This window comes from Suillus fuscotomentosus, assembly GCF_016647785.1.
Source record: "Suillus fuscotomentosus strain FC203 chromosome Unknown F5891scaffold_19, whole genome shotgun sequence".
In the NCBI taxonomy this organism is placed as follows: domain Eukaryota; kingdom Fungi; phylum Basidiomycota; class Agaricomycetes; order Boletales; family Suillaceae; genus Suillus; species Suillus fuscotomentosus.
The window spans coordinates 690,964-703,488 of NW_024539531.1; the positions used below are offsets into that span (position 1 = coordinate 690,964).

General features: G+C 48.2%; 6 protein-coding genes across 6 annotated transcripts; 4 read left to right on the forward strand and 2 right to left on the reverse strand.

The window, feature by feature from the left end:
- Positions 1-128: 128 nt before the first annotated feature.
- F5891DRAFT_949835 (uncharacterized protein) lies at positions 129-1,319 on the reverse strand (the record flags this gene model as incomplete). The annotated part of the gene is made up of 4 exons (XM_041374909.1): positions 129-356; positions 408-733; positions 796-886; positions 939-1,319. 4 exons carry the CDS (start codon positions 1,317-1,319, stop codon positions 129-131), a joined length of 1,026 nt encoding a protein of 341 aa, XP_041227625.1.
- A 636-nt stretch (positions 1,320-1,955) lies between these two features.
- Positions 1,956-3,014, forward strand: F5891DRAFT_1163695 (proline-specific peptidase; the record flags this gene model as incomplete). Its single annotated transcript, XM_041365332.1, has 2 exons — positions 1,956-2,608; positions 2,661-3,014. The coding sequence occupies 2 exons, from the start codon at positions 1,956-1,958 to the stop codon at positions 2,920-2,922; spliced, it is 915 nt and encodes a 304-aa protein (XP_041227626.1). The 3' UTR covers positions 2,923-3,014.
- Positions 3,015-3,127: 113 nt separating this feature from the next.
- F5891DRAFT_198522 (uncharacterized protein) lies at positions 3,128-4,160 on the reverse strand. The gene is made up of 3 exons (XM_041370877.1): positions 4,112-4,160; positions 3,877-4,054; positions 3,128-3,821 (listed from the first exon to the last, which is right to left on the reverse strand). The coding sequence occupies exons 2-3, from the start codon at positions 3,911-3,913 to the stop codon at positions 3,316-3,318; spliced, it is 543 nt and encodes a 180-aa protein (XP_041227627.1). The 5' UTR covers positions 3,914-4,054; positions 4,112-4,160; the 3' UTR covers positions 3,128-3,315.
- Positions 4,161-7,358: 3,198 nt separating this feature from the next.
- Positions 7,359-8,610, forward strand: F5891DRAFT_979160 (uncharacterized protein; the record flags this gene model as incomplete). Its single annotated transcript, XM_041376843.1, has 5 exons — positions 7,359-7,473; positions 7,714-7,790; positions 8,078-8,080; positions 8,330-8,413; positions 8,566-8,610. 5 exons carry the CDS (start codon positions 7,359-7,361, stop codon positions 8,608-8,610), a joined length of 324 nt encoding a protein of 107 aa, XP_041227628.1.
- Positions 8,611-8,987: 377 nt separating this feature from the next.
- F5891DRAFT_198581 (proline-specific peptidase) lies at positions 8,988-10,310 on the forward strand. The gene is made up of 2 exons (XM_041370878.1): positions 8,988-9,849; positions 9,902-10,310. The coding sequence occupies exons 1-2, from the start codon at positions 9,197-9,199 to the stop codon at positions 10,158-10,160; spliced, it is 912 nt and encodes a 303-aa protein (XP_041227629.1). The 5' UTR covers positions 8,988-9,196; the 3' UTR covers positions 10,161-10,310.
- Positions 10,311-10,430: 120 nt separating this feature from the next.
- Positions 10,431-10,753, forward strand: F5891DRAFT_916369 (uncharacterized protein; the record flags this gene model as incomplete). Its single annotated transcript, XM_041373715.1, has 2 exons — positions 10,431-10,515; positions 10,575-10,753. Coding segments are annotated over 2 exons (264 nt in total), but the record flags the coding sequence as incomplete, so codon positions are not given.
- Between the last annotated feature and the right edge of the window lie 1,772 nt (positions 10,754-12,525).

A 12,525-nucleotide genomic window follows, 5' to 3' on the forward strand; every position in this document is an offset into this window, starting at 1 on the left:
GTCCAAAGTCCAAACAATACAATCCCGAGACCGGCCTACTGTCAAAGTACACTAAATAAATATTTGTTTTACATGTACTCTGACCCGGGCATTCTACAACTGTTATCTCAGTATCCAAGCGACCTTGCTCACACATTCGTGTCTGCTGAGTCCTGGTCATTACTCTTGTAGTTCGCATGCACTCTCATGCCAGAGGAACTAGTGAACGTTTTGGAGCCACCCTGCAAACTATACCCGAAATCACCCATACGGATTGCTTGTATTGATGGCTTCGAGGTCATGACCCTGGACATGGTGTCCTCGGACCAACCCTTTCCTTGCGCGACCCGGAAAACTATGAGCAACATTGCAATTATCTGTGGCATATCATAAGCACCGCGAATGCCTCTCTAATCGCCAGTACTAACCTGAATCTGAGGCAGCAATTCAATAAATGCTGCAGAGATGGGATTGTTTGAAAGGAAGAGTATCAGAAGTGCCAGCGAAAACGCGGAATAAAGAGCGGCAGATTCGACTATCATCGCAGCAATAGAGGTGTACTGAGTGCCGTAGCCAGAACCAAGAACTTTGGAAATTCGATGACGATATGTGAGGAGACGAAGTACGATAACGATCGTGATGATGATGTTCAGTGCGAGTGAGAGGCCGAGATATGGAACGGTGTAGTTGATGTTAGTCGAGGTGAAAAATGGGGAATTGCTGGTTAATTGAAGCAGCCACATGATACCCAAAGCTATTGGTTGCGATAGTGAGCGTCCGATACAATCAAACAGACATTGAAAGTATGTAACTGACCGATAGATGCAGCCAACATCAGACAAGGGAACAACATGATGATCCACACTGGCACCATACACCCTTTGTAAATTACCATGCAGCGCCAAACCTGAACAGATATATGAGCGATAACATTTTCAACATCGAATACCTCTACTCACGACCAATCCATCTGAAAGAGCCATCATCAGAACACCACAGACGTTTCCAAGCATGTCCACAGGAATGCCGAACATGTTATTCTCGAATGCGCTCGGACCGCCTGGATAATCGCGATATTGAATGAATGCGAGTTGCGTGAAATCAGCCAGCGTTGCCATAAACAAGGTGCCGAGGATAAAGTCTATGGTGATGTATATGAGCAGAGGCAGGTTCTTTTTGTAGCTCGTGCGGGTAATTTGCCGGGTGAGGAGGTAGAAGCACATAAAGAACAGTGTAACACCAATGCCATATGCAATGGAGCTGACCACCGCACCCTGCAACCAGCCTTTCTCTGCGAGAAGCGCTTCAGACGATTCGTCTGGTGTCCAACTAGATGACATGATATATCAGATAGCGAACAGAATAACCTGAAGGATCCTCAGGCTTCTGGAGGAGTAAGGAGATATCTGGGGAGAGTGGGAGTGAGTCGCGACCATGATGTGAACACCTCGTTAAATAATGGCAAAGCGTATCCATTGCAAGGTTCTTAAGCGGGTGCGATAAACCGTGAGTTGACAGTACTTTCAAGCATGACCGTGACGTGGCGGGATTAATCAGTACTACAATTGCAAAATCGGAACCTTTCAATCGACTGAACATTTCCTCTTCAGGAAACGATTCAAGAGTCACGAGGACGCATGTTTGAACGGTCCACGGAACTGGAAGTCCAGGGAGATACGACGGTTCCTCCCAACTAACGCGCATCCCAGAATATCTGAATAGACTAGAACTTACCTCATAGCACAGCATCGACGCTCGATTGTAAGCAATCAGTGCCTTGTTAGCGTTGAATCCGAGGTACTAGTAGATCGGCTCCCAACAAGTTTGCAACCATCGAAACACCGCTATTTCGGCGGCGCATGACACAGCCGCGATAATCCAAGTTGAACGTTCCAACTTGGTCCTAACATTGTCATTTCCAAACGCATCAGCCTTTATCGCGTATCAATTCTCATTTGGCACACGTTGATCTTCGAATGGCTGAAGTTACAGGCAAAGTAGATTTCAAAGTTGGAGACGACACGTACCAGACCTGGTACAAAATCGTTGGGGATCTCACTTCGGATGCACACCCTCTCATCGTGCTGCACGGTGGCCCCGGCGTCTCGCATGAGTATATGACACCTCTCGCCGAAATTCACAACAAATGCAACATTCCCGTCATTTTTTACGACCAGATTGGCATCGGAAAGTCCTTTTTTGAAGGTGTGGCGGACAAGCCCAAAGAGTTTTGGACCATTGATCTCTTCGTGGATGAACTGGAAAACCTTGTTGCCCACCTTGGTGTCCAGAATGGCTTCGCTCTTCTGGGTCACTCCTGGGGAGGGATGCTCGGGGCACACTACGCCAGCCACAGGCATCCTGTAGGTCTCAAACACCTCGTCATCACCGGCGGAGCGCCGTCCATGGCACTGTGGGAACAAAGCACCGGCCAGTTGCTGAAAGCCCTGCCAGCGAATATGAGGGAGACGATTGAAAGGCACGAGAAGGAGGGAACGACGGATAGCCCCGAATATCAACAGGGGATGGGGATCTTCTATGAGAAGCACGTTTGCAAGACCCCCTGGCCGAAGGTGATGGAAACGTCCTTCGCGGCTATGATGCGACATCCCACCGTATATCATACGATGTAAGTGATGTCTCGATGCGTCCTTCTGATATGTACTGATCATGGTTGCTAGGATCGGACCGTCAGAGTTTACGATCACAGGAACGCTGAAGTCGTGGTCATGTCTGGATCAGATTCACACAATCACTGCTCCAACTCTCCTCACCAACGGTGTGATGGACGAAGCGCAGGACGTCTGCGTGAGTCCTTTCTTCCAGAGAATCCCGCATGTGAAGTGGGCGCAGTTCTCGCAGCGTCACATGCCATTCTTGGAGGAGGAGAACCAGGCGAGGTACCTTCAAGTGGTGGCTGATTTTCTGACGTATCCTCAATAGTTGATCCTATAAGATATAAGTAAGATTGAATGCATGGGAATGGAATAGCCAGATTGTCACAGAGATTTCCTCCTTTCACGGGTACAGCGAAGCATTAGCCCAAAGAGGGATTGTTCTACTCAAAACATCATCATTGCGAAGACGCATAAGTAATTTGCAGGAGCCGGTTTGCCGGGCTTTTCCCTCGTCTGGGACTCGAGACAACTCTGGTCGTGCAACTCCGTAATATAAGGCAGTGCTACTAGTAGAGACTGAACGATTTTGTTGGATTGAACAAGCTCGGATACACATCTGAAACCTAGTACAGCTATTGAACCACTCAGTAAGATAATACATAGTTCTGCAGATACATTCAGCGAACAGGTTGAAGCGTACCGGAAGTAGTGTGTCGATTCAGTCCCAATGCGTCCTCCACTGCAGCCACCTCTCGTGGTACTCTTCAGATACAGAAATGGCCTTGCTCCAGTCCCTGCACACTAATGTGTCCCCCACTCTGTCCTTCTCGTAATCGACATCCAGAAAGTCTCCCATTTCCAGCGTATGTGCAGCATCACACATAAGAGTCTGCCGAAGATAATTGAGACAGTGATGTGCGTGATGATCATTGGTCAGGGGTTCGTCACGGCTGTAGTCGAGGAGGGCTTCCTGCAGTATCCATAAACAGTGAAGCTGATGACCGAAGACCAGCACGAAAAGTCGCTGCTCTGGTCCTAGATGGGTGCGACCAACTATTTTCGGCCAACTTGGAAGGCTTTCCCACTCCAGTTGAGATTCTGTATCAGATGCGTTTAGAGCGAAATGCACACTCTCGTGAAGAGTCATCGCGACGGCTTCATGGGTGAGATCGACGGGAAATTCCCATGGGTAATCGTCACCAGCGTAAGTGTATTCTATAGATTCTAAAGTGGGGAGGTTAGTCTTTCATGTTTTTGCTTCGACACGTATGGGAGGTACTTGCGATGTTCTGCCGGTTGCAGTCGGATGTGACCATGCCACATGGTGGCAAGTATAGTAAGCATTCCGAACATCCAACCAGCTGCCAGTTCTACTCGAGACATCATGGATACTGATCACCTGATTCTGAAGGTACTAGTAGTAACGCAAGTTCTTGATTATTATTAAGCGCAGGTATCTGCTGATATATGATTAGCACTGCCAACTAATTTGCCATAGCCCTAAAATACTTTACCCCGGTCAAGTTAGAGCTCCTCGTGGATCTCGCATATGGACTGGTTGATTGTCCGGCGCGGCCAAACCTGTCCTTTCGTATGATTCAATCAGCACGTGATTGCGCTGAGTCGAGAGACAGTTTCTACATTTATATACCGCAGAAATTGTTAAGACGCGATGCTCTAGTACGTACGAGATGGGGAGATTGCCGATAAATTTTGTTTTGAAATGTTGATGTTTTCTGGCTTGCAGTCGGAGAATGGATTTACCGGGAACGCCTCCTTCAAGTTCTGTGGGCTGCATGCCGGCGTTGCCACATGGTGATTCTGATGATTCTGATTCTGATGCTGATGCTGATCGCAGCGACTGTAACGCCCACAATGTTGGGCACCTGGGAAATCACCGACGGATAACAGAAATGAAATCGAGCTGCTTTTCCACCTCACCCATGGCAACCAGGCTTTGTGGCATCATGATCTACTGACATCTCCGTCACCCTGAAAGATGTACCGTAAGGTACTGAGGTTAATTCTCTCTGATAATCCAATGTGATAGGTGAGTAGCTGAGCTAGACCAACTATTACCATCATTCATGCACACGGCTAGACTGCAGGATTCAGATGTAGAATGACAACTTCGTTCGTAGAAATATGTGTGGAGTTGACAAAACAACTCATACAGTCGGATCCGATGCGGTCAACCGCTTAACGAGGAGAGACTCCAGTGAGTACTGTTATATGGCGTCCCAATCCACCTGTCGAGCTCAGCCTGATCGACCTGGATCACGCAGACATATTTACGGCTATCTTCGCCATATCGATGGACTAGAATTTGAAAAATTTGCTTAGCCGCCTTATTTGTTATTGGAACAAGCCGACAGGGGCGCTTATGCGTTGCTAACTACTTTTTACAGTAAGTCGTTATAAGTAACCTTAGTTGTATGGGGCGGTACAAATGTTGTAATGAGACATTAGAATCGTCGCAGCGCATGCACACTGATCTCCGACCAGCTGCACATGGTGTTGGTAGCACCGTACTACTAGTACTTAGGTGACCTTCATGGTCAAGCGACGAATCCCTCATCTTGCAAGATACTACAATGTTGTCAATGGTAAGTCATGCTCCTCCGAATCGGATGAGACTCCAGCATGATTTTTCTAGTAGGCCCTATGCTGCTATGCATCAGCGTCGTGGGGTTGGATACCACTCCAAAAATGGTTACAAACCTGGAAGTGCTGTCGTGCCGGCCTTAAGATGTTCAGTGCTAGCACTTTAACCACAAGGTACTGGCAACACTTATGATCAGTACAGCCATACTTGTAAGTCCGCATCAGTCAACTGTTGTGCACTGAATCTGAGTGCCAAGTTCCTTCGTACCTTTGACAAGAATATGAGGAACGACTACTATCCCTGAATTCCAACCACTTCATTTTAGGTGACCCCTCGCCGAGCTGATGTTTAAAAGGACCCAACTACCAATCTCATCTGTATACAACAACGCATTCTAGCCAGCGAGACTTAGCTGACGGTCGCATTCAATACCATGATCCTGCCCAACATCAGCTTCCATATCTTACTCATGTCTGTGGCCTTTGCGCGAATCCCAGCAGCAGTCGCTACTAGTGGCTCGGCATGTCGCAGGACCGGTGACGATGTGGATGGTATAGACTGTGAGTAGATTCCGGCGATGGTGTAGGACTCGACTGATGACTTTGAACCTCTAGCAAAAGAAGGAGCGAGTTGCTTTTAAATCCTCAAGGCAGCGGATATAAGTTGATGTAAAGAATAATGAGACCAGCAGCCGGAACGGTCATCATTTCGTATTTGATTGCTATACACAGTGACAGTAGCCTTCAACAACAAGTTATTTCGCCAGTTAATGGGAACTGTTGCTCTACGACCTGTCCTGGGACTGTGTACGACATAAGGAAAATAGGCAAGTATGGTACGAATAGCCGATAAAGTTTGTTTTGAAGTATTGATGTTTTCTGGCTTGCGCTAGTCGGAGAATGGATTTACCGCTATCTCGATAGAAGGAACTACTCGAACAATCGCTCCTTCAAGCTCATCGTCGATTGCTTCGATCGAACTACAGCAATCGCTCAAGTCAGGCTATTTCAAAGTTGACGGCATATCCTTGCTCGGAGGTGCTACGTTGTGGTGTAGGATCCAAAACAGTAAAAACCTGTAGGTGCCGTCATCCCGGCCTTCAGATATGGGTCAGTACTAGTACTCTGAAACCTTTACCGCTTTACCGCCAGGCAATGCTTTACAGTTAATACAGCCATGTCAGTAAGTAAGTCTGCATCAGTCAATCGCTGTGCACCGAATTTGAACGCCGACTTCCATCTTACCTTTGACAAAAATATGAGAAAATACTATCTCTAAATTCTAATGCAATGTGCTTCACTTGGGTAAACATTGGGTAAACCCTCGCCGAGCTGATGTATAAAAGGGTCCAACTACAATCTCATCTGGTACCATCTTAATCAACAAGTCTTAGCTAACAGTATCATTCAATACTGCCATGATCCTGCCTAAAAACATCTTACTCTTGTCTGTGGCCTTCGCGCAAATCCTAGCAGCACCCATCACCAGTGACTCGGAGTGTGATAGGTGCTTGAGTGACGATGTAGATGGTATAGGCTGTGAGTAGGTCCCGGTGATGGTGTAGGACCCAGTGGCTGATGAATTTGAACCTCTAGTAAGAGAAGTGGGTAATAAGGCCAGCCCGGGCGATATCTTTTAAAGGCTGGATGCAGCGGAGGGTTGAACGTCGATGTAAAGAATAATGAATCAGTAGACGGGACGGTCGTTTTGTATATGATCATCACTATACACATATACATAGTGACAGTGGCTTTCGACAGCAAAATTGTATTACCAATTTATTATTTGAGTGGGTAGTGAGAAATTATACTACTACTAAGACTGTACTTGATGACGATGGCGGAACTCTCTGTAAGACAATACATTTTAATCTAGGGAACCTGTGTCCCACCGCGCCTACATTCAAGGTTCGCACAGTTAAGTATACGCGGACGAAGGGGGAGAAGGGAGTTGTTCTAGTAACGGTTACTAGTTCCGTACGTCGTGCGACTTGACAAATTCAAAGTTATGGAAAAACCATTCCCGAATTTTAAACCCATGCATTGACCCCCTGGGTTGAGCTGGCATTTAAAAGGGCCCAACTAATCTCATCTGGAATAAGGCAACGCATCTTATTATTAACCAGCGAGCTTCGGGCGACGGTATCATTCAACACTATGAGCGTGCTCAACACCAGCTTCTACGTCTTACTCTTGGCTGTGGTATTCACGCGATTCACAGTGGCAGATAAATGTATCGGGGGTGGTGATGACGAAGATGATGGTATAGCCTGTGAGTAGTCCCAAAGTAGTCCCTGGTGATGGCGTAGGACTTGCTGATGAATTTGAACCTCTAGTAAATGATTCAACTGGTGACGCGGGACCCTGCGGCTTTTAAAAGCTCGATCTGGCAGCGCAAGGTTGAAAGTTGATGTAAAGAATGATGGATCAGTAGCCTAACAGGACGGTCATTTCGTACATGATCACTAAACACATATAGAGACAGTAGCCTTCATGAACATGTTAATCGAAGGTGAGGTGACTTTCAAGGTTTGCGCAATCAAGTATGCGTTCCAAACCAAGGGGGAGAAGGGGATTATTCTAGTAATGGTTAGTACTTACCGTACATCACGCGACTTGGCACATTCGAAGTTTTGGAAAAACCATTCCCGAATTCATTCCCCCTTCGCTGAGCTAACATTTCAAAGGGCCCAACTAATCTCATCTGGAATAAGACAACGCATCTTAACCAGCGAGCCTTAGGCGACGGTACTATCATTCAATAATATGAGTGTGCTCAACACCAGCTTCTACGTCTTACTCTTGTCTGTGGCATTCACGCGATTCAGTGGCAGCAACTAAATGTATCTGGACTGATGACGACGTGGATGGTATAGCCTGTGAGTAGGTCCCGGTGGTGGCGTAGGACTTGGCTGATGAATTTGAACCTCTAGTACATGGAGGAAAGAAATGCTTTTGAAGCCTCCTTGATAATGCAGCGACGGGAAGGTTGAAGTCGATATAAAGAATAATGGGATAACAGACGAGACGATGACATCTTGTACATGATGTAGTGGCAGCCTGTAGCCTTCCTGGACAACAAATTAGTATACTACCAAGATTGTGCTGGCTGACAATACATACCGTAGCATTCCAGTATCGTAACGGCGCTCGGCGGCCCCACAGAATCATCTTCTTGCGAGAAAAGCCTATTTGACGTCCAACACCAGCTGGTGTGCATATGCTCAGGTACTGAGTGTACGTATACCTTGTACTAACAGTCAGTGTAATCTCGCGCAGTATCCAATGCTCGTGCGACTTGGGGTGGCAGCCATATACCTTCTTGCGATCGTGAACGATTCGTGATGCTGACTCGGATGCTTAGCAACAATATGTGTCGATGCTGCTCGTTGCCAAACTTGAAGCTTGAACTCACAGAACAGGTAAGTTAATAAATCACCGCTATAAAGTAATACCGTAGATGACTTACCCACGCCGTGTCAGTCACATCAGTGCAATCGATGGACCATCATGGAAACAAGTTCAAACCTAAGGGAACTGCTCAAATCACCGCGGAATGATGGACGATTTGATTGACTGGTTATACCATATGCTACATGCATATTGTAACTCCACGCTCACATGATGTGCATAGCCATCAAATACTTGAGCGCCCATTTCATCCAAACTCCATATCGGCCTCCATAGAACAAGTCCACAGCTTCAAGATTCTCTTCCATGCTGATTTAACGCCGCATTCGCGTGTTTGAAGTTTTGGATGAATATATTTTTCAAGACCGATTGCGAAATCAAGCGTCGAAGAGCCATATATAGCGCTAGCACGACTGATATGATGATCAGCCTCCCAAACACCGCCGTTTCATTTCGGGCGATGGACAAACAGCCGGAATAGTCCATTTTGAACGTCGAAACATCCTTCTTAGGTGTACATAAAGGGTTGCGTCCTGCTCGTTGCTAGCTCGCTCTCGAAACACGCCCCATACGTCCAACTTCCAATGACCGAAGTTACAGGCAAAGTAGATTTCAAAGTCGGAGATGACACGTACCAGACTTGGTACAAAGTCGTCGGCGATCTCACTTCGGGTGCCCACCCTCTCATCGTGCTGCACGGTGGCCCCGGCGTCTCGCATGAGTATATGACACCTCTCGTCGAAATCCACAACAAATGTAACATCCCCGTCGTCTTTTACGACCAGATCGGCATCGGAAAGTCCTTTTTTGAAGGTGTGGCGGACAAGCCCAAAGAGTTTTGGACCGTTGATCTCTTCGTGGATGAGCTGGAAAACCTTCTTGCCCACCTTGGTGTCCAGAATGGCTTCGCTCTTCTAGGTCACTCCTGGGGAGCGATGCTAGGGGCACACTACGCCAGCCACAGACATCCTGTGGGTCTCAAACACCTCGTCATCACCAGCGGAACGCCGTCCATGGCACTGTGGGAACAGAGCACCCGCCAGCTGCTGCAAGCGCTGCCAGCGGATGTGAGGGAGACGATTGAGAGGCACGAAAAAGAGGGGACAACGGATAGTCCTGAATATGAAAAAATGGTAGGGATCTTCTTTGAAAAGCACGTTTGCAAGAGCCCCTGGCCAAAGGTGATGGAAACGTCCTTTGCGGCAATGATGCAACATCCCACCGTGTATCATACGATGTAGGTGATATCTTGACGGACCTGTCTGATATGTACTGATCATGAATTCCAGGAATGGACCGTCGGAGTTTACGATCACGGGAACGCTGAAGTCATGGTCGTGTCTGGATCAGATTCACACAATCACGACACCTACTCTGCTCACCAACGGTGTGATGGATGAAGCGCAGGACGTCTGCATGAGTCCTTTCTTCCAGAGAATCCCGCATGTGAAGTGGGCGCAGTTTTCGCAGCGTCACATGCCATTCTTGGAGGAGGAGGACCAGGCGAGATACTTTCAAGTGGTGGCTGATTTTTTGACATATGCTTGAATAGTTAATCCTGTAAAATATAAGACTGAATGCACGAGAATGGAATGACCAGTTATTTGCACCTTCCATGGGTTCAGGGAAGGATACACAATGAGAGGGCGGCCGTCTGCTATATGTTAGGAGAGCTTAGAGATACTATGAACAAATGAGGTGGCAAAGTGAGATGGGAATCCGGATGTAGACTTTGGTTTGTGTACGGGATTTGCCGAACGCACAACAATGATATTTGTTATTGAGCTTGACACAGTACCTTATGCATTCACCAAAGACATGGAAAACATACTATCAATCGGGGCAGGCGTCGCTCTGCGCGTCGTGCTCGACGTTGCAACAGGCAAAGATCACAAACTCGTAGGTTGGTCTCGAGCAGTCTCTGATTTTTTTTTAAGTATATCTAATTAACTTCGCTGCAAGGCATACTTATCGGACTCTGGGAAGGCGTCGTGCTCTCGCACTTCCTCTCAAAGCACACCCGCTCTCGATCGAGGTCAAAAGACCCATACCTCGCCCTTGCTACGCGCGTAGCAATTGACATTTACTTATCACAATCACTTTCTCGCTTTGCCCTCACATGTGCATGGACGCTGGTCGGGCTCCTCCTTGCAGACGTCGCTCCCGGAATATGGCGCGATACAGGGTTGAAGAATGTTTATAAGACACTTAGGAGGGAAGTGAGATCTATAATGAAGGCCATGCCGCGCTGGAAGGTCAAGAATGACTTCCGGGTACCGAAAATTTCCATCAAATATCCCGTGCGAAGCTTGTTTAGACGTGCTCCACCATCATCTGTTGTTTCGAGTACCCGCGCTGCACCTCCTGCTTCACCCTCCCAACAAATGCACAAAAGGCGCATGCCACTCGGGACGCACTCTGGCCGTCCTGCCCTTTCCGAAACGAATTCTGAGCTCAGTCGCGTCCGCGAAGTCGTCCCAGGTCCATCCCCAGCATTCATATCAACCGCCGTCGATCCCGCATGTCTTCCACCTGTCGATCTGCACTCCCAACATATTTCACACCTCTCCGATGCTGGGCCTTCGAGACACGATCCTATAATTATTCAAGATGACAGCTGGGTGCACGTTAGTGTATCTACACATTCGCTAGAACAAGGGCAGGACCCAGAGCTAAGTGCACTCGACATTCCTCCACTTACATCTGAAAGCCAAACGATCACCGCAAATATCGAAGTTGTTTCTCCAACACCTCGCGTGCACGCCAATGCCCTCCCTAAAATCACTGCTCACCAAGTGCCACTGCCAGAATCACGGCCGGCATCCGTCATGGGCAGCGTCCTCTCCCTATTTGGCGCGAAGAATATACTGAGCCGCGTGCGAAGCGACAAGACTACCTCGGACGTGGGAATCGATGCTACTCAACATCAGGCAAGCACGGCTGAGTGGGAGCGTCCAATTTCCAGACAAGGACAGCCTCAGCCCAGCGCAGTGACAGGACACCGCCGCGTGGGTTCAGGCCCTGGACCGTCAATGCTCAGGCATGCAGATGATGATGATGATGATGACGACGACGACGAATCGGTGGTGGGTTCAGTGGTAGGGAAAGGCGCAAGAACTGAGCCAATCTTCGGCAGTAGGTCAGAGTCTCTGTTGGGTACTGGTACTACTGGAGGAGCAGCTTTCGTAGGCGGACTTTCTGCCGAGGTAATTGCACCCGAAGCTTTTGTGGGTGGGTTTGCAGTGGAATATACCAGGAATGAGTTGGCCATCCAGTCAGACATTGCGTCTCAAAACCCACCCGTGCACCCCTCTCAGACACCCATCCTTCCTGACGCTTTAACTACGAGGTCTACAATTACCGATCCTAAACCTCTCGACGGGGTTCACGCATCGAACACTGATGATATCACAGGCATCAACGTCAACACCACCGCCGACAATCCCCTCCCGAACTCCATCTCCAATGCAGACGACCCTGGCAGCAACCATAATCTTGCTCTTACCGCCACTCAAAAACCAGAAAAACCAGGAAAGTCAGAAAGGAAGAAAAGAGGACCTAAGAATGCTATACAGCCATCCATTCAGAACGCCACACCCGGTGCACCTGAGACTACCCCCCAAGACCAGCAGAGCTCTTCCCGTGCTCAAACACCAGGACCTAACTCTCAAAACCCCGCAGGCTCTGCATCAGACCCCGTTCCCACTCCAGATGGTCCAACGCAAGATGCGGCTGTTCCTGTGCAGCATACGACAGGGATAGACACAAACACAACAAAGCACGGGCACATCCGTGGTATGCAAGGATCCGACTTCCCTGACAGCAGCCCTAATTCGCCGCCACCGCCCTTCAAGGAGGTAGGGACGCCTATTGAGCCGACCCTTCTTACCCCAGAGCAGACCGAGCGCGAATC

Excerpts from the sequence above, each read along its gene's own strand:
- F5891DRAFT_198522 (XM_041370877.1), bottom strand. The coding sequence starts at position 3,913 with ATGGTCACATCCGACTGCAACCGGCAGAACATCGCAA. Across the intron at positions 3,822-3,876 it reads CAACCGGCAGAACATCGCAA|AATCTATAGAATACACTTAC; the intron begins GTACCTCCCATA and ends TCCCCACTTTAG.
- F5891DRAFT_198581 (XM_041370878.1), top strand. The coding sequence starts at position 9,197 with ATGACCGAAGTTACAGGCAAAGTAGATTTCAAAGTCGGAGATGACACG. Across the intron at positions 9,850-9,901 it reads CCCACCGTGTATCATACGAT|GAATGGACCGTCGGAGTTTA; the intron begins GTAGGTGATATC and ends CATGAATTCCAG.